Source organism: Mus musculus, chromosome 8 (genome assembly GCF_000001635.26).
Source record: "Mus musculus strain C57BL/6J chromosome 8, GRCm38.p6 C57BL/6J".
Taxonomy (NCBI): Eukaryota; Metazoa; Chordata; class Mammalia; order Rodentia; family Muridae; genus Mus; species Mus musculus.
Genome location: NC_000074.6, coordinates 69034626 through 69054902, shown reverse-complemented (window position 1 = coordinate 69054902; position 20277 = coordinate 69034626). Strand labels below are relative to the sequence as shown.

The following is a 20277-nucleotide window of genomic DNA, read 5'->3' as shown; positions in this document are numbered from 1 at the left end:
AGACTCTCAGGCCTCAAAAGGAGGAACCTTAGATGAATTGTCTGACAGTAGGGAGAGGAAACTTATAGAATCCCCCTCGAGCAGGAAGACAGGACATCTAGTGAGGGATGGGGTTGCCATCCCATAGTCACATTTCTGACACATAATTGTTCAACATCCTTAATCATCAGGGAAATGCAAATCAAAACAACCCTGAGATTCCACCTCACACCAGTCAGAATGGCCAAGATAAAAAATTCAGGTGACAGCAGATGCTGGCGAGGCTGGCATGGATGTGGAGAAAGAGAAACATTCCTCCATTGCTGGTGGGATTAGAAGCTGGTACAACCACTCTGAAAATCAGTTTGGTGGTTCCTCAGAAAATTGGACATAGTACTACCAGAAGATCCAGCAATACCACTTCTGGGAATATACTCAGAAGATATTCCAACTTGTAATAAGAACACATGCTCCACTATGTTCATAGCAGCCCTATTTATAATAGCCAGAAGGTGGAAAGAACCCAGATGTCCCTCAACAGAGGAATGGATACAGAAAATGTGGTACATTTACATAATGGAGTACTACTCAGCTATTAAAAACAATGAATTTATGAAATTCTTAGACAAATGGAGGATATCATCCTGAGTGAGGTAACCCAGAAACAAAAGAACACACATGATATGCACTCACTGATAAGTGGATATTAGCCCAGAAACTTAGAATACCCAAGATAAAATTTTCAAAACACATGAAACTCAAGAAGAAGGAAGACCAAGTGTGGATACTTTAATCCTTCTTAGAAGGGGGAACAAAATACCCTTGGAAGGAGTTTCAGAGACAAAGTTCAGAGCAGAGACTGAAGGTATGACCATCCAGAGACTGCCCCACCTGGGGATCCATCCCATAAACTACCACCAAACTCAGACACTATTGCATATGCCAACAAGATTTTGCTATCAGGACCCTGATATAGCTGTCTTCTGTGAGGCTATATCTCACACACATATCTAATACACAGATACAAGCAAATATGCCTGAGCCTGGCAAATACAGAAGTGGATGCTCTATTGGATGGAACACAGGTCCCCCAATAGAGGAGCTGGAGAAAGTACCCAAGGAGCTGAAGGGGTCTGCAACCTTATAGGAGGAACAACAATATGAACTAACCAGTACCCCTAGAGCTTCCTGGGACTAAATCATCAATCAAAGAATACACATGGTGGGATTTGTGTCTCTAGCTGCATATGTAGCAAAGGATGGTCTAGTCGGCCATCAATGGGAGCAGAGGCCAGTGATCTTGCAAAGATTCTATGCCCCAGTATAGGGGAATGCCAGGGCCAGGAAGTGGGAGTGGGTGGGTTGGGGAGCAAGGGGAGGGGAAGGGTATAGGGGATTTTTGGAGAGGAAACTAGGAAAGGGGATAGCATTTGAAATGTAAATGAAGAAAATATCTAATAAAATATAATAGACATATAATAAAATATCTAATACACAGATACAAGCAAATTAGGAGAGAAAGGGCTCATTTGATGTATAATTTCAGGATATAGTCCATCATTGTAGTAAAGTCAGGGCAGAAACTTGAAGCAGATAGTCAATCCTCCCCCACCCACCCAGTTTAGTGCAGAGAGAATAAATGCATGCATGCCAGGTTCTCTGGTTTACAATTCAGGACCCCAAACCAGTCAATGGTGCTGCCAACGTACAGGCTGGATATTTCCATATCCATTAGGGCAGTCAAGATGCTCCCCACAGATGTGCCCGCAACCTCACCTGACCTAGACAACCCATCACCGAGAGTCTCTTCTAGATTGTGGTAAAGTAACAGTTCAAACCGACCATCACCTTTTCCTTGATGGGTGTGTCCAGGGACGTGGCATTTCCTCTTCTAGTTAGGACACCAGTCCTATGCATCCTTACAACCTCCTTCACCATAATGCTTTCCTTTAAATCCCTCATGGAAATAGTGCGTTAGGGGTTAGGACTTTGTTGTTTTAATTGGCAGGGACACAGTCATTTTACAACATTAGTATAGTATTTTGGAGATGTATTCAAACGCTACTAATCTCTCTACTGCCATTTTTCCTTTCCTTCCTTCACCTATATCTTGTGCAAGTGGACACTTTAATTTTTTTTTCTGTTTTTTCTCTCAAATGACTTATGAGTATTTTCTTACTGCCCTCAGTTTCTTCTATAAGAGACATTGTACTCTATATGCGTCTTTATATTTCCCTTTTGTCCCTCAGTTAGTAATGCGTCCTGAAGAAATAACCCGTCTTGCTGTTTTGCCGCTGTGTGCTCCATGTTCCTGGCAGAACATGTTTCACTCTGCTTCCTGTCTGTGCGTTTAGGTGGTTTTCTGTATGCTGATATCACAAATAGTGCTTCATTTAATAACAGCATGGACATGTACTTTATAATGTTGGAAGTAGTTTTCTTCTCTCTGTCTCTCTCAGTCTCTCCTCCCTGCCTTGGCAGTACTGTAATGGGGACTAAACACAGGGTGCTGCACAGCCTAGACAAGCACTCTCACTGAGCAATCCCGTCAGCTCTAGCAAGAGCCATTGCATACATGTAATGCAATGCTTGCATACTTTTGTATGTATGTTTACGGTTTATATCAATTTCTTTACTTTAATTTACATATATGTTAAGGGTATTATAAGTTTGGTTTTGGCACTTCTATATGTATCCATTGTTGTTTGCTCATCATTTGTGGTTATCATATCCAGACTATTAAATCTCGTATGTGATAGAATATACTGCACACCAGAAATTAGGAAATACTCTTTGGTTCCAACTACTGAGTCAGGACGCACTGTGAGTAAGGTGGAATTTGAACTTGATCATGATGAACAGGTAAGATGGTCAACTCTGGAGATGAGAAGAAAGCTAATTTGGATACAGGTAACAAAAGGATGACAGCATGCAATCAAGAAGAGCAATCAAGACTGGTCACTAGGACCAGCATTTGAACCTGTGTTCCCTAGCTGCACTGTGTAGCTCAGAATGGAGGAAAGGAAGAACTTGTTTGAGGTACTTTCTTCCGTTGCACTTCCACACTTACCTTGAGGTTAAATACTCTGCCTGTTGGGGCAAGTGATATTTTCAGAGAGATATGGTGGAAAGGCCCTGGACACCCATTGCCAATCCTGGCCTTGCTTCCATTCACTGTGAGAATTAGATCCAATACAAGCTATGCTGCTCTCATTGCCACAGGACTTGTACACAAAATGGCCTGCAGCCTCAGCAGAGACATTAGACAGGCCACTTCCTTTCCCTAGACCTGAGTTTCCTGGTCTCTGCAGCAAAGGAGCCAATGATGTCTAAGGTCCTATCTCAGATCTTGTGAAAACAGGAGTGCCGTAAACTCTAAAAATAAAGGTTCATGTTATTCATTTTCTCAGAGTGCCATGGGGACTCCACTTTTGACACTTCTCAAAGATCCTTACATTCTGGTAGCAGCAGGTAAGCTGATCATGCCCTCCTTCTCCGTGGGAGTCAGGCTTCAGGCAGCCACATTGACTCACAGAACTGTCTCTCAGGTTCCATCTGCCTGGCCAACATGGGAGTCGCCATATTAGAGCCCACGCTACCCATCTGGATGATGCAGACCATGTGTTCCCCGGAGTGGCAGCTAGGTAAGTGAGTTGGGTCCCTGGCAAAGCTCAGATACCAGGCAGCTGCTGTGGGCCTTTTTGAAAGTAATTAACAACCATTATAATGAAAGTAATTAACAACCAGGTCATCATCCTCTCAGTGGCTATACACCCCCTTCATAGGCTCATCCCTACACCCACACCCATGAACTGAGTCCAAATAACCTTGTGAATGATGGTGGGCAATGGAGAGGTAGCAAATCTAGCACTAACGTGAAACCATTCCCTATTTCCAGCAAAAGGCCTTTTTTGTTTGTTTGTTTGGTTTGGCTCTTCTAGCATTGACTGGCAATATAAATTTCTGCAAACAAAGGATGGGTTTCTTTGACTCGTGGTTTGAGAGGAAATAGCCTATCTTGGTGGGGAAGGCTTACAGCCACTGGAGTACCTCAGTTCTGGAGAACCCATGAAGCAGAGAGCAGGAGAGGCCTGCACCCATCTTGAATCCTCTTTTAAAATTCCTTTTGGTTTTGTCTAAAGCCCCAGCCCAAGGTGTGGTGCTGCCCACATTTAGTGTGCATCTTCCCTTTGTATTTAAACACCTCTCAATTGCCCTCACAGACTGCCCAGAGGAGTGTCTCCTAAGAGATTCTAGATCCAATAATTACTAAGATTAAGTATCATCCTTTCCAAGCACTCTTTTTAAAGAATGGTAGTCTCTTATTTATATAAAATGATAAACTAAAGATCTGGTTTGTTATGCCAGCCAGTGAGGTAGATGGGCCTGAAATAAATCAGCTCCATTTAACCGACAACTGAGTGCATGCTGTCCTCCCTCCCTCCCTCCCTCCCTCCCTCCCTCCCTCCCTCCCTCCCTCCCTCCCTCCCTCCCTCCCTCCCTCCCTCCCTTCTTTCTTTCTTTCTTTCTTTCTTTCTTTCTTTCTTTCTTTCTTTCTTTCTTTCTTTCTTTCTTTCTTTCTTTCTCTCTCTCTCTCTCTCTCTCTCTCTCTCTCTCTCTCTCTCTCTCTCTCTCTCTCTCTTCTATTCTTTTTCTATTGCTAAGGGTAAACCCCAGGGCCCTCAAGCAAACTGGGCAAATGTTCTGTCACCAAGCTACATCCCCAGCCTATTCTCTTATCTAGTAAACCCTGAGATATAAACCCTAAGCCTTAGTGCCTTGGAAAGTTTCCCCATGACTTTGCATCACACTATTTTAAAGTAATTTGATCTCACAGTTGAGCACCACTTCACTTCTATCTAAAATGAGCGTGGAAATGCTTTGAAAGGTATTCAAAAGCTACTTCAAAGAGCTATTGCAGGAATGAATAAGGTACTCTGTGCCTGAATACTCTGAAGGATAAGAACCAACCATATTCTCACTACACCCACTCTTATTGTCTTATATACTCTATAAAGTGTGCTCAACCTCCATCTAGGTTGAAAATAGAGGACCGTAGCATCTTCTGCTCTATGTAGGCTGGGGGACTCTGTGTGTGACTTTGAGTGAGCTTAGAGGGAAGGCCTGGGCCTCTTCCAGGAAACCTGAGGACAACAGGGCAGGAGAGGCTACGTGCAAATGATTCAGTCACTGCAGGGCAGGAGGGACATGTGGTGCCAGAGGGAAGCTGATAAGAACCGGATATAGCTCAATGTACCATAAAAAACACAGGATCTAATTTTAAGGGACCAATTCTAAGTAGGCCTCCAGCTGTGCACTTAACACAAATTGAATTTCTTGGGCTGTAATTGCTTCTGACCAAGACAATTAATTGAGTTAGGCAGTGCTTGGTGCAGATAGCATCTCTTCTGAGGAGGTTCTGTCCACTTAGCTTCTGGTACCAGTGAGTATACTATAGTCTGGAGCAGCCCTCCCCCAGCAATCCAGTTAGCAGCCTCACTTACTAGTTACAAGTCAGTTGGTTAGCGTGTCCCAGCATCTTATATCATGTTCCTCAGCACTGCCTGCACTTTTAAACTCTACACATTCTATTATCATTCTCTAATGATGATGCCACATGCTCAGAGAACTCGTGATACTGGGGCTTCTCAGCAAGCTAGTAAAAACAGGTTAAATCTACACCCTTCCTTCCTTCCTTCCTTCTATTTATTTTTTGTGTTTAATGCATTCTAAGTACAGTTTCCCCTTCCTTTACTCCTCCCAGTTGCCCCCTCCAACACTTCCCCTTCACAGATCCACTCTTCTGGTTCTGTTCAGAACAGGTCTCCCAGGGGTGTCCACGGAACACTGAATAACAAGTTACAATAAGACTAGGCACAAACCTCATATCAAGGCAAGGTGGACTACCCCAGTAGGCAGAAAAGGGTCCTTAGAGCAGACAAAAGATAAGGTTGTTGGCATATGACGGTTGGTAAGATTTGCTGAAAGGAGAGGGGAGAGGACCACTACTTCAAGGCCAGCCTGGGTTGCACTGCCTTTTAAATTACTGTTTTTAATATTACTGTTTTGCTTTGCTTTGTTTTTCTTTTGAAACTGGGTTTCACGTAGCCTGGCTTGTCTTTGGATATGTAGATGAGCCTACCCTTGAATTCCTCATCTTCTTGCTTCCATCTGCCAAGTGCTAGGACCTTAGGCTTCAAGATATGAGTTTCCAGGGTACAAGGGTATGCCCCATAACCATCTCCAATCACCCTTGGAAAAGTACTGGCCATGAAAAACTCTTCTCCAGACTGCAGGAAGGAGCACAGGTTAAAAAAAAAAAACCAAAACAACCAAACAACAGCAAACTCTTGAGAATGATGTTTGGTCTGAGATGGACCAAGTGACACATGGCCAATGGATCTTGGGTTCTGCTACCAAGTGCAGAAGACAGCATTCACTTTGGAAACAGATGCACCCCAGTGTGAATTTATACTAATTATCATGTTGGAGAACCATACTTTTTTCTTTTCTTATATTTATTTAGAAAAGATCTCATTACAGTGGTTATACTGGTCTTGACTTCAAAATCCTTTTGTCTCAACTTCTGGAGTGCTGGGATTATAGGTGTGTACAACCACACCTGGATTTCCTTCTTCATTTGTAAAAATGAAGATATCTTTCAGTGTTGTTTGTTTTGGTCTTTGTACTTATTTCAGGAAGGTTACTGCTGACCATGGATTATAGGATTTACCAAACTGATAATTAATGTGTCTTGACAGTCACAGTTCTGTGTGACCCACCCCTGAAGACAGGCTGTGAGAAGTATGTGGATGTTGGCGAGCACAGAACACAAAGTACTGCCGAACTACAAGCTCGGCTCAGCTGCTATGGATCAAGTGCATGTCTGAGGAAAGCCTCACTGAGGAAACTTCACACAGTTTACAAGGATGTCAAGGAGACGGTAGCTAGGCCAGCGAGCTTCCTCTTTCTGTGTATCAGCTAAATCATTCAGTTATTACCTCGAAACGTTCAAAAGCAGTTATGAACAAATGAACAGGTACAGTCTGAAACAGATTGCCACCCTGGACAGATAAAGTAGACAAACACAGGAGGACATGTTTCTCTTCTGCTGCATAGAAGACAGTATTAAAAGCAAACAAGCCACTGGCCAAGCCCTGGCCAACTGTTTGCTTTGGGCTTGGGATCAAAGTAATGATACTTTCTATTGGGTTACATTGTTTCCTTGAGGTCCAAAGTGGTACAGAGAAGGACCAGTGAGACACAGAGAAACTCACAATGTTGGTTCCAAGCAGGCCCTCAGGCCAGAGCCAGCCAGCTACTCTGGTGTGTAGGGGAAATATCTGGCCTTGGAATGAGATGCCTGGGTTCACCCTGACCATCACAGGCCATGATAATAGTTAAGGCAAGTGTTCACAGAGCACTTCATCTGTGCCAAGCCAGTATAAAATGCTAAATATGTAGGGTGTTTTTACTTTTTATGTTTTATTAATTTTTGTTTTCTATGAATATTTTTAATTTTAATAAATATATAAGTACAATGCATTTTTACTATAGTCATCCCCTCTCCCTCTCCAACTCTTCCTATGTTGCCCTATCCTCCCTCCAAATTGATGGCCTTGTCTATAATTATTATTGTTTTGTGTGTTTATGTGTGTGTCCCCTACTGATTCCAATAGTAGGGCAGACTACTTGGGCATGGAAATTTAAAAAAAATGAGTGACCCCTAAAGAAAATTGATCCTCCTTCCTTCTGACACCTGTAGCTCTTCACCTGGGGGTGAGTGTGGGGGTGGGGGTGGAGGTGGGAGTGGGGGTAGAGCATGTAAGACACCCCCATGTACATTGGAATGCTGACTGACATGGTCTTGTGTAGATAACCACATTATTGATATTTCATAGGTGCAGCTTTCTGTCAAGTCAAGAATGTACTTTAATAACAGTCTCCTTGTCCTTTGGCTCTTTATGGTCTTCACAGTATTCCCTAAGTACTGTTCTGGGTATAGGGTTGTGTTACTTGGTGCATTTGGCAAAAGGCACTTTAGTCACTTTCTGTGTTTTGACCAGTTGTGGTTCTTTGTAATAGCCTCCATCTGCTACAAAAAGAACCCTTTATGATGAGGGGTGAGAGCCTAAGCTGTATATTCATGGTGACTCACAACCATCATCTCCCTATATTAGTTGGTTTTACTCTTATAACAAAGTACCTAAGGTGGGCCAACTTTGGGAGGTGATTGGTCCAAATAACATAGGGTTGTTCCTAAGGAACTAAGTTGGATGGTTGTAGCATGTACAATTCAGGGTCCAACTCCATCCTCAAAGCACCTCACTCTCAGAACAGTTCTTGGGGCCAGTGGGAGCCACCTAAGTATGTCCCCAGGCAAACCCCTCCAAAGATCAAAAGACCTGCCTCAACCTCCAGCAAAGTCTCATGTAGCCCAGGCTAGCTTCAAACTCACATGTAATAGAGGTTGAGGAAGAACTTCTTCCTCTACCTCCAGAATGCTGGGATTACAGATATGTATGGCCACGCCCAGATTATATGATGCTGGGGGGAAAAACCCAGGGCATCTTGTGCATGCTAGGCAGTCACTCTACTAACTGAGCTACATCTGCATCATAGGTCTTTCTTTTAAAGGTCTCTTCTAGACCCACAGCATCATGCTGGGGACCAAGCCCCAAGCACATGAATCTTTGGGCATGGGGGTCACAGCCCAACCATTTTCATTTGTGGCAGGGTTATGTGCATGTGAATACAGGTACTTGCAGAGGCCGGAGGTCGGATCCCTCTGGAGCTAGAGCTGTAGACGGTTGTGAGCCACTCAGTGTGGCTGTTAGAAACAGAATGTAGATGCTTTGCAAGAGCAGTAAGTTCTCTCAGCTCCTGAGCTATCTCTTCAATCCCCATTTCCATGGTCTTAAAAACTCTGTGTTTGTGAACTCTCCTTAGAACTCTTGCCCTTGTGTATCTATCTGCCTGTCTGACCTCTGCACGTGGTTGTTTCAAGCCCTTTGTGGACCCCCTGACTTTTCCTTCCCACTGATCTTTCCCATCTTCACCATCCAGTTGATTGAAATAAAAAGCTTTAGTTCTCATTATTTCTCTGTCCTCTCTCCCATGGTGTCCCCACACAGCATTTGCAAAAGTTCTGCAACTCCACCTTAAAATTACCTCTAAGTTTGTTCACCCCTTTTGGTAATGGCTTCCAAGAGGAGACTGACTTTTCTCCTGGGCTTGCAACAGTGAAGCCATTCTTCTAAGAGACTTTAGAAAACACAATTAGGCTGTGTCATTCATCTCCATAGCTTCTCATGTCTTCTCTGCTCACATGTTTCAGCCACTCAGACATCCTTCCTGCTCCTGTATCAGGCTAAGTGGTTTCTTCATTAAGCCTTTCAGCTTGTGTTAGGTGCTTTGCATGTTTCTCTCTGCTCTCTTTTTTATGGTAAACAAGGTCTCAGCTTAAGCACTACCCTCTCAACCTCTCCTTGGGTCCCCAAATGTACAGCAGCCTTCCAGTCACTCTGACATTTGGCTATGTGAAATTTCTGTCACAATTTTCAAGATTATTTTCTTCACTTATCCTTTAGCATTTATTTTTATTATCTACTTCTCCTTGAATGTGAGTTCCTTTGGAGTTATAATCACCTTTTGTGTTTATTTGCTTGTGCTTGTATTATTTTAAGATAGTGTCTTGGTAGGTAGGCCTTGAATTTACAATCCCTTGCACTCAGCCTAGTAGAAAAGCTCTCAAGAGCATGGCCACAAGATCCAAAGTACGTCTGCAACACAAAAAGGCAGAGGATGCCTATCTGCTAACTGTGCTTAAGCAAGCAAGCACCTCCAATAGGCATCCTGTGCCTCACTCTGAGTGCTTAGAATTTGGCTTTGAATTCTTACCTGATTGCTTAGTGGACACTGGCATAATTGATGAGCAACATAAAACACCTGTGCAAATGTTTTAATTTTTAGGGAACAATGACAATTTTTGCATTTTTTATGTTTCTTTCTTACAAATTTCTATTAAAATAGTGCTTTGTTATCTTGTTTAGTGCTTTGATAGAGAAGACTACATTTCCTTGTGGTTCCCATAGCCTCCCTAGTATTAGGATTATAGACTTGCACTATATTTGCTTCTATGTTTACCTTTCAAAATATTTTACTTTGCATTTCATGTGTATGGGTGTTTTGCACCATATGCACACCTGGTGACCAGGAAACTGGACTTACAGACATGTAGATGCTGGCAATCAAACCTAGGGAGATGGGACGGTGAGAAAGGAAGAACTCAGAAATAATAAGTAAAATGTCTAAGGTCTCATAGTTCACAAGTGGCCAAGCATATACTGAACCCAAACTGTATGATCCAACATCCATGTTCCAGATCATTTCAGTCTGTTGTCACAAAGATGTGGCCATGACAGAAGTTAATGAAAAGCTTTCACAATCTCTGTCCAACTTGTTCCCCACTGTTCCCCAGAAAGATATAGTAGCAGCTTTGCACTGTCCACATGTGGGAATCAAGGCTCAGAAAGGCTTACCCAGGACCATGGGCAAAGCAACAAGAAGACAGGTCATAATAAGAAAGTTAGTATTTGACTTCCCAGGAAGCCCATACTCTTATGCTGATAACCAAGTGAATCTTTTACATGCCAGTGGCTTAGTGAGTCCCTTCACTGAAAGTTCAAGTGGGAGCTGAGAGCATATTAAGTATATTGAGGCTAAAGAAAGCCTTGTTACTGAGGAAAGTAGGGATGTGGGGTCCTAACACCTCTGCTTGTGAGTCACACAAAGATCTCTAAAACATACAACAAAGTGGTTTGGAGACCTAGGGCTATCAGGAGTACTTTGCTGAACTGTAGGAAATGAATTAGATTAAGTCAAGCACCTCCTAAGGTGAGCTTCTGTGTCCTTCCACAGGTCTGGCTTTTTTACCTGCCAGTGTGGCCTACCTCATTGGCACGAACCTTTTTGGTGTGTTGGCCAACAAGATGGGTCGGTACGTAGCCTGGGAAACTGGAAGAATGACTGAACTATCACTTAATAGTGATCTTTGAGCTTGTCCTTATACTTGGGATAGTTTAGGACACAGAGGTAAAAATTGCCATGCAGGAGGCCAGTGGGTAGGTGGTAAGGGCACTATAGTTATTCCTTAACTAGCCACATTGGAAGAGACAATGGTTACATAGAGATAGGCCTTCCTTTCCAGTTAAAGAGGTAATGTCCCTCCAACTAGCTAACAGCTGTAAAACAAAACAAAACAAAATAGTATGTACTTTGGAGCAACCATTGCCAAACTCTATTCCATGAAACCCTAGGGAATTCTAGTCAGGAACATCAGAAATGCACAAGGGATTTGAGCTCAGGGAGGCAAGAAGTATGAATCTAGATTCTCTTCCCCTACTACAATGATGATGACATGGCTTTGGTTCTAATTTTATCTTCAACTCAGTACAAAGCTTAAAAAAATACATTAAAAAGCGCTGCTATAGGAGATAGAGATGAGGAGGAGTTGTATATGTTCATGTGATTTTTGAGAAGGTTTTGTAAGACCACAAATGTTATGAGTAGGTAGAGTTTGAACTGGGCTGAAGAGATGGATCAGTGAATAGAGGCACTTGCCACAAAAGCCCAGTGACTGGAGAGCAATCTCCAGAACCCACTTAGAGGTGGAAGGAGAGAACTGACTATACAAAGTTGTCCTCTGACCTCCACATGCATTCTGTGGTATACTTCCTCACACATAAATTCCCCCAATACTCTCTCTCTCTCACACACACATTAATAATAATAAATAAAAGCTACAAGAAGGAAGCAACCTGAACTGGCAAAAACCAATAATCAAATTCCAGAGCATATTCCAAGAACCAAGTGCCTTTGGAAGCAGCAGCCTTCAGTTCTAAGGGATACAAGCACATGTCTCAGCGTAGCACTCCCAACACTGCATGAGAAGAGCTGTGAGAGGAGGTCAAGAAAAAGACCCAGACAGAAAGGAATTCAATCTAGTCCTGCAGAGATGCAATTTCTTGAAATCTAAGGGGTTACTTGAATTAGGGTATTTAGCACTGGCCAAGGTAACAGGTATTACCTTGTAACAGGTATTACCTTGTGACAGGTCTCTCTGTAGACAGTGTGTGACCATGGCTCTTTTCTTCCAGGTGGCTGTGCTCCCTTGTTGGAATGGTAGCTGTAGGTATCAGCTTGCTCTGTGTAAGTATAAGACCCAGTTGATAAAGGAAGGACACTAGACAATTTATCATTTTCCTTCAAATGAGCAGTAGGCTAACGTAGTAGAACTTTCTACCTACATGATCAGAAATTGGTGCCTAAGGAGATGCTGTCAATGGAAGTGGCATGCCATCCAAAGGAGGTGTAAAAGGAGAGGACTAGGGCAGTGGGTGGGAGGAGCTAGAGATGTGAGGCTGGGCATAAACATGTGAATTGAAGATCCACTTCTGGAGCTTGCCAGCCAATGGTATTTTATAAATCCACTGTGACAATCCCCACAAGCCACCAGGGCATGTGTCATTTATGGCTCAGTCTCTAGAAGCAGAAAATTTAGTAGAAGAAAGAAAGCAGGGATTTCTATCTTGAAGAGTCCTTTGTACTTTCAGGGCCATTATTGTCACCTGTCCTTGGTAGAGACCACCAGTCCATTTGGCTCCTGGCTAAAGGGAAATGGAAACAGTGGTGTAAGACTCTGAGCACTGTACCCAGGTGGAGCTAAAGCCCCTGGTGATGGGCATGAGCTCAAAACTCTATTCCAGCTTTACCACTTGCCATTTGTGTGGCCCTGAGCTACTCACACCACTTCTCTGCTCAGTATTCTCTCATGAGGACTTGGCTCGGATCTCACAGGGTGTTTGAGGTAATCTACATAGACTGAAGAATGGAGAGGGCACATGAAAAGCCCTCAGTAAGTCAGCCCTGCCACTTATAAATGTGAGCACCACTTGAGGTATTGCTCCGTAAAGTATAATGAGCTGCCAGTGCTAAATGGCATGCTAAACCTTTCAATGGCTGTGTGATGGGTTAGTGGCATTGGGTAAAAGGTACCAAGGAAAGGCTAGGGATGCTGCTGAAAGGGAAGGCCAGGCTTTCAGTCATGGGTGAATGCATGCCATTGCTTGCTCTTGTGGCACCCAAACGATGCTATTAGTCTCTCCAGTTGTTGAGCTGTTAAATGTTGGGTTTATTTTTTTGTCTTTTTGCTAAAATGGCTACCAAGTTTGAGTTTCAAATAAAACCTTTGGGACTAAATTTGTCAGTGCATGTCTTTAATTCCAGCTAGCCCAGGAGACTAAGATAGGAGGATCAGGGATTCAGGGCTACCTGGGCTAGAGTGAGTTCAAGTTTAGTTTGGGCAACTCAGTGAGACAACATCTCAAACAGAAATAAAAGAAAGTGTGTGTGTGTGTGTGTGTGTGTGTGTGTGTGTGTGTGTGTGTGTGTGTGTGTGTAGCCCTAGTCTCACAAGGACCTGTGTTCAATCCTCAGCACTGTAAAATAAATAACAAGCAAGCTTGGTAGTGTCAGTGATGGCAGCATATACTGGTGAATGGACACAGCAGAGTGTTTGGTAGCGAGTATTAGGTGAACAATAGTTCATGAATAGGAAAGGACCCTTGCTATGATATAATGCAGTAGAGTCTGAGATTAGAACTTGATCTTGCTACCTATTGGCTGCATAACTTTGGGTAGAACCAGCCCAGTTTTCATTTGACTGAAGTGGAGAGAAAGATTATTCTTCAGAAAAAGGTATGAGAAGTCAGAAGTAATGCAAGGGGGAAGATGTCACTAATGCATGTCATGTGAAGACTCTGCACCCTGCCCTTTCCAGCCAAGTGGCATTCTGAAGAACTCTTCTTCCTTCTCATTCCAGGTACCTCTGGCTCACAATATTTTTGGTCTTATTGGACCCAATGCAGGCCTTGGCTTTGCCATAGGTAAGTAGTGCTCTCAAAGTAAAACAGACACCGGTGAAAATGTCCTTTGAGTCAGGTTCCTTCCCTCCCCATTTTCCCATCAGAAGAAGCAGGTGGAAAGGCAGGGATGGGAGAGAAGCTGGCAGATCTGCAGAGTGGGCTCATGGTTCCTACCTGGTCCTCTCTTGGTGCTGAGTGTGGAGACAGCAGGCCCAGAGAGTAGACTAGATGGGGGCAGAGTGGAGGGAGATGCTATGGGTAAGCTGACTAACAGCATCCTGTTTGTTTTGACCACAGGCATGGTGGATTCCTCTCTGATGCCCATCATGGGATACCTGGTGGACTTACGCCATACCTCTGTGTATGGGAGTGTCTATGCCATCGCTGATGTGGCTTTTTGTGTGGGCTTTGCTATTGGTATGTTGGTTGGGTTAGATGAGAGCTCCCAGGCCTGAGTGATGCAGTCTCCCCTCTCCACTGTAGTTTACCTGATTGTGGGACCAGAGGCTTCATTCTCTTAGGGATCTGGAGATAGTGGAATCTGCCCCAGCCTCTGTGGTTACCCACTGTCCCTAGGATAGTGTTTTACAGGTGACACTTGGAATTTGATTTATTTTTCCACAGGCCCATCTACCGGGGGTGTTATTGTACCGGTCATCGGCTTCCCTTGGCTCATGGTCATCATTGGAACTATCAACATCATCTATGCCCCTCTCTGCTGCTTCCTGCAGAACCCACCAGCTAAGGAGGAGGAGCTTGTAAGGCACCTGTGTAGTAACTAGAATACATGTCTGTTCCTCCATGTGGGTCTCCTGACCCTTCACCTTGAGCTCATTTCCTCTCTGCCGCTCATTTCTCTGCTTTGTAGCTTTACTGTTCTTCCTAACACACTTACCCTTGTCTTCTACCTTTCTTTCTCTAAACAACCAAGTCCCCTATCATCAGGATCTTAAGTAAAGAAGGGAAACGAGGAGCAGGAGTGGTGAGACACTTCAGAAATCCCAGCATTTGAGACACGGGGTAGTATAGAAGTTCAATGTATCTGGGCGGTGGTGGCACACGCCTTTAATCCCAGCACTTGGGAGGCAGAGGCAGGCGGATTTCTGAGTTCAAGGCCAGCCTGGTCTACAAAGTGAGTTCCAGGACAGCCAGGGCTACACAGAGAAACCCTGTCTCGAAAAACCAAAAAAAAAAAAAAAAAAAAAAAAAAAGAAGAAGAAGATGTTCAGTGAAATCCTCAGCTACATATTGAATTAAAGGTCAGCCTGCCGTGAATAGAACCTACTCATAAAAACAAACCAAAACTAAACTAAACAAAAAAGAAAAAGAAATGAAAAATGAGACTATCTTCATTCGTTTTGTGTATGGTGCGTACAAGTCAGTGCAGAGAATGTTGGCTTTTTAAATTTTTCTCTGCCTTGTTCCATTGTGTACTAGAAGCTCCCCGTAGTCTGGGCTGCCTGGCCAGTGAGCTCCCAAGCCCTGCCCATCTCTACCCACCAGTACTAGGATTACAGGCATGTGACCATGAACAAAACACTCTTTTATATGGGTGTTGGGGGCTCAGGATCAGTCCTTAGGCTTGCAGGGTAAGTCCTCATTCCTATTGATCCATCTCTCAGCTGAGGCCTTGACTTTAAAGTTCAAAATTAGTTGCCAGGTAAAAGATTCTGCACACTTTATGTGTATGACTTAATTAATTAATATACTTTGCTCTTCTTGTGGCATGAACACCCCAGCATCCCTAGGTGCCTCATGGATTCAGGATGGATGGAAAAGCTGCTCACAGGAATGGAAGTAGGCAGGAAGGTCTATGGGAAGAGTGTCTATTTCAGCCACTTTTTTTTTTTTTGCTGTGCCTTACACCTACTGATGCTAGGGTTCAAGCACAAGCATACCAGATGTTTGCCCTGGCTAGGCTTGATATGCCCAGGTACCTTGGAAGGCCTGAGCCTACACATGAGGCAGAAAGAGGGTGCTATACTTCCATCGTGAGTTGTTCTAAGTAACACTAAGCTTGGATATGCTAGCATGGACAAGAAACAGGATGGCCTATGATGTGCAGTAATCTCTATATTTACCTCTTGCTCTAGGCAATTCTGAACCAGGAATGCCCCACAGAGACCCAGATGTACACAATCCAGAGGCCCACGAAGGAGTTTCCACTGGGAGAGAACAGCGATGATCCTGGCAGTGAGGAGTAGCTGTAGAGGGTGATATCTGGGCCTCATTCCAGGTGACCCCATGAGGCGTGAATCTCAGTGTCCCAGGGGACCAGATCATCACAGATTCAATGGGTCTCACTTTCCTCTCCTCTGGGCAACTCCCTTCCTTCCTTCTTATTGATAGCTTGTTCTTACTCACCTGTAAGTACAACCCACCACTCTCCCAATGTGCTTTGACACCACCAGTGGCCCATTTTTTGTGGGAGGACAGTGCTACTTCCTGCCAGGCCAAAGCGAAGCTGATTAAAGCTGAGTTGAGACAAGTTCTGCAAGGGGTGACTCACTTCCTGCAGGCAGTGCTGAACAACGTGCCTGTGAAACCAGGGCTACAAATGGCAAGCCTTCCTTTCTTCTCTGATTTTGTCTAACATATTACCAATATGTCTTAAAATTTGACCTGTCTCCTGTGATATATTTTCCCCTTATTTTTTCCAGGTGAGCTTCCATATGTAGGTTGTTGTTTTTTTTTTTCTTTCTTATTTTATGTGCTAAAATTACTTTAACTTCATCAAATGAAGCCTTCTGGCTTTCCTCATCATCCAATCAAAGGGAAATAAGCACTTTTCCTAGGTCTGTGTTATGTCTGCTCTGATGATTTCTCATGTATGTTTCTAGCTTTCCCCAACCTCTTAAACTCTTATAAATAAAAGTGGTTGAAGTACAGAAAAACAAACAAACAAACAAACAAACAAGCCAATGAAACAACAACAGAAACCCCAAATAAACAACATTGCATTAGACTCAAGGGTTCCCTGCATGAAGCAAAAAGAAACTTGAAATTTCCCCCAAACGTGTATTTCCTAGTAGAAGAAGCAGAACAAGGCGTTCATTGTTCACACGTGTCAATGAGTAAGTCAATTAGCCAATTCAGACATGAAGAACCAGATGGTTTTGTAGCAGGAGAGAGAGTGTGGGAAAATACAGTGGGTGTTGTACATCATGTGACATTTGGCTACATTTTTGAAATGGTTATTGGATGATAGAGTCTCCAATTTGGGAAATATGGCATTCATTCTAAGTAGCTTCTCATTTTTCTCAGCAAACAATAAAATTTATGAACAACTCAAGATAGTATATGCTGTTCATGTCCAGGGAGTCATGGATGCTCAGGTCTGGTTGGGGGATAGCAGGAGAGATGGAGGTGGAGAAAGAATGCTGTGGAGGTATCCTGATTTCAGAAAGGGGTGTGCATTCTTTTTCTGGAGTGACTCCTGGATTACTGTGTTCTTCCCTGGGAGTTGGATAGCTTCAGGACAAACTCTGATTCAATAGAACACATTTTGGCTGACTTAATGAATCTGTGTCACTTGGACAGAGAATATCTGATTGGTGGATAGGTTTTGGGGAGTTTCGTTCTAATGTAGACTTTTTGATTTGTAGAACCAGATAAACTTGTATCATTTAGTGCATATGACATGTTTTTCATGTCTTAAAGGAGCCTCAAGGTAAAATTAGCAAAGGATTTACCTGAATGTCTAAGCCATAGCTCCTAAGAAAAGCTTGTGTATGTGTGTGTGTGTGTGGGGGGGGGGCTGAAATAAAGAGGAGGGAGGGAGAGACTGAATGTAGGCCACAAGAGTTTAAAAGCAGAAGGGAGGGACCACATCCATGTGGGTGGGATTTATAATAAAAGTTAAGCTTTCAGGAGGCTGGAGAGATGGCTCAGTGGTTAAAAGCACTGACTGCTCTTCCAGAGGTTCTGAGCTTAATTCCCAGTAACCACATGGTGACTCACAACCATCTGTAATGAGATCTAATGTCCTCTTCTGGTGTGTCTGAAGACAGCAACAGTGGGCTTACATAAAATAAATAAACAAATACATACGTAAATAAAAAGAAACAGTAAAACAAAATTTAAAACAAGTTGAACTTGTTACAGAAACTGTTAAAGTGTGTTTCAAAACAAAAGGAGAATTTACTAGACGTTATCAAGGACAAACTTAGTCTTTATTACTGACCCTGTAAGCAACATGAAAAGACTGTATGGTACGAATCAAATATTGGTAGCTTATGATGATCTTCAAAAAATGACCATGTCAAATCCAGTGAAAATGAAACTCAAGGATTTCTCTGTAAAAGCATCAGTTGTTCCAAGTAGCACATGATCTGAGATATAGGTTTTCTTCTCATGAAAGGAGGCAACACAAAGAACTCCCAATGACAGTCAAACCAAGAAGGCAGGAGAACTTCAAAGGGCCAGAAGAGAGTTGGACATTCTCAGAGTGGAGACAAACCGCAAGGCTTCCATTGCCCAATACTAAAGTGTGGTGCTTTCACATCTCATTGAGAGGCAGACAGTATAGGAGGAGTGGGAGAAATACTCTTAGTTAGGCTTTTTTTGCTGTGAAGAGACTGCATGACCATGGCAACTCTTATAAGGACAATATTTAATTGGGGCTGGCTTACAGTTTCAGAGGTTCAGTCCATTGTCATCATGACAGGAAGCATAGTAGCATCCAGGCAGACAGGGTGCTGGAAGACAGAGCTGAGAGTTCTTAATCCACGGGAAGCAGTAGACTGTGACACAGTTCCTCCAACAAGGCCACACCCACTCCAACGAGGCCACACCTCCTAATAGTGCCACACCCTATGGGCCAAACATTTACACACAGGAGTATGGAGGCTACTCCTATTCAAAACACAACATGTGGGATGATAGAGTGAAAGTGGTATGGAAGAGACAGGAAAATTAATATGGGGGAGGAGCCCAAGTCTAAGAAGCTAGGATTAACATGGCTTACACCTTCTAAAAGTTCTTGTTATGGTGGCCTCAGAGCCTCAGCATGTAGAGCAGTCTGATCACATCAGTGAGCTGAGACTAGGGTGACTTGAAGAATACTTTCTCCCTGTGTGTCATCTTTTTATTATTATTATTTTTTATTTTTTGTTTTGTTTTGAGACAGGGCTTCTCTGTGTAGTCCTGGCTGTCCTGGAACTCACTCTGTAGACCAGGCTAGTCTTGAACTCAGAAATTCGCCTGCCTCTGCCTCCCAAGTGCTGGGATTAAAAGTGTGCACCACCACGCCCGGTCCCCTGTGTGTCATCTTATAGGATACATTCATCTATGATAAGGCCTGAGCTGAAGAAGTGACTATTAGAGAAAGACTGCACTCTGTCACTCTCATGTGTAGGTCCTCTTAAGTTGACATGAAGAAAGGGCAGTGTGACCATGGCCACAGATGGCATGCAGCAGGAAATTTTAGGGGTATTTAGTATTCATTAGTTATACCTGTGTAGGCAGAGCTTCGTGGATCATCACCAGGACCCATGTAGATTATACAACCTAGGCCTCCTGAGTTCACCCTACAACCTTGTGTGTGGTGGTTTGAATATGCTCAGCCCATGGGAAGAGGCACTATTAGGAGATATAGCCTTGTTGGAGTAGGTGTGGCCTTGTTGGAGGAAGTGTGTGGCTGTGAAGTGGGATTTGAGGTCCTGTGCTCAATAAAGCAGCATGATCCAGAGTCTCCTCCTGACTGCCTGCAGAAGATACTTTCTTTTTGGCTGCTTTCAAATCAAGATATGGAACTCTTAACTCCTCCAGCACCAAGTCTGCCTGCATGATGCCATGTTTCCCACCGTGATGATAATGGGCTAAACTTCTGAAGCTGTCACCCAGCCCCAATTAAACGTTTGTCTTTATAAAAGTTGCCTTGGTCATGGTGTCTCTTCACAGCAATAAAACCCAAATTAAGACATTGTGTGTTAGAGGAACACTCTCTAGATTGGGGGAAGAGTTCAACCAGAGAACTCTCCAGTTATGCTGGGAGAGGATTAAGAGAGGAGTTGACATGAGTAACTTCCGTAGGAGTAAACAAAGTGTTAGGTTTGAATATGAAATATCCCCTTAAGGCTTTTGTACGGAATGCCTGGTCCCAAGTTGATGGTGCTATTTTTAGAAGATTCTAAAAACTGTAAAGTTTGGCCTCATTGGAGGAAGCATGTCACAGGGTGAGTGTCTTTTAAGGGGATGCCAAGTAGTGGCTTTTTCTTGTTCTACTAATGTCCACCATTAGGTGAGTAAGGACCTAAGAAAGCTGACTAACTCACACAGCTTCCTGTCTTACCTGACCTGCTCGTCTATGCAACCTGGACACGTCCTTTCACACCTCAGCATCAGCTTGGGCAAGCATGGCTTTCTGTGGCTC

The 20277-nt window shown here is 43.4% G+C and overlaps 1 protein-coding gene across 4 annotated transcripts in view; it reads left to right on the top strand.

Moving 5' to 3' along the window:
- Slc18a1 (solute carrier family 18 (vesicular monoamine), member 1) overlaps positions 1-17195 on the top strand; it is a 51531-nt gene extending 34336 nt beyond the window's left edge. For 2 of the 4 annotated variants that reach the window (XM_011242262.3, XM_006509534.4), the window contains 8 exons: positions 3390-3450; positions 3528-3623; positions 10900-10978; positions 12138-12189; positions 13862-13925; positions 14202-14321; positions 14529-14662; positions 15998-16778. In XM_011242262.3, coding sequence (XP_011240564.1) covers positions 3390-3450; positions 3528-3623; positions 10900-10978; positions 12138-12189; positions 13862-13925; positions 14202-14321; positions 14529-14662; positions 15998-16108 — 717 coding nt within the window. In that variant the 3' untranslated portion in view covers positions 16109-16778. Of the gene's footprint in view, positions 1-3389; positions 3451-3527; positions 3624-10899; positions 10979-12137; positions 12190-13861; positions 13926-14201; positions 14322-14528; positions 14663-15997 lie in introns of all 4 variants that reach the window. The other 2 variants (NM_153054.2, XM_017312522.2) reach the window with 2 other exon arrangements.
- The last annotated feature ends 3082 nt before the right edge of the window (positions 17196-20277 follow it).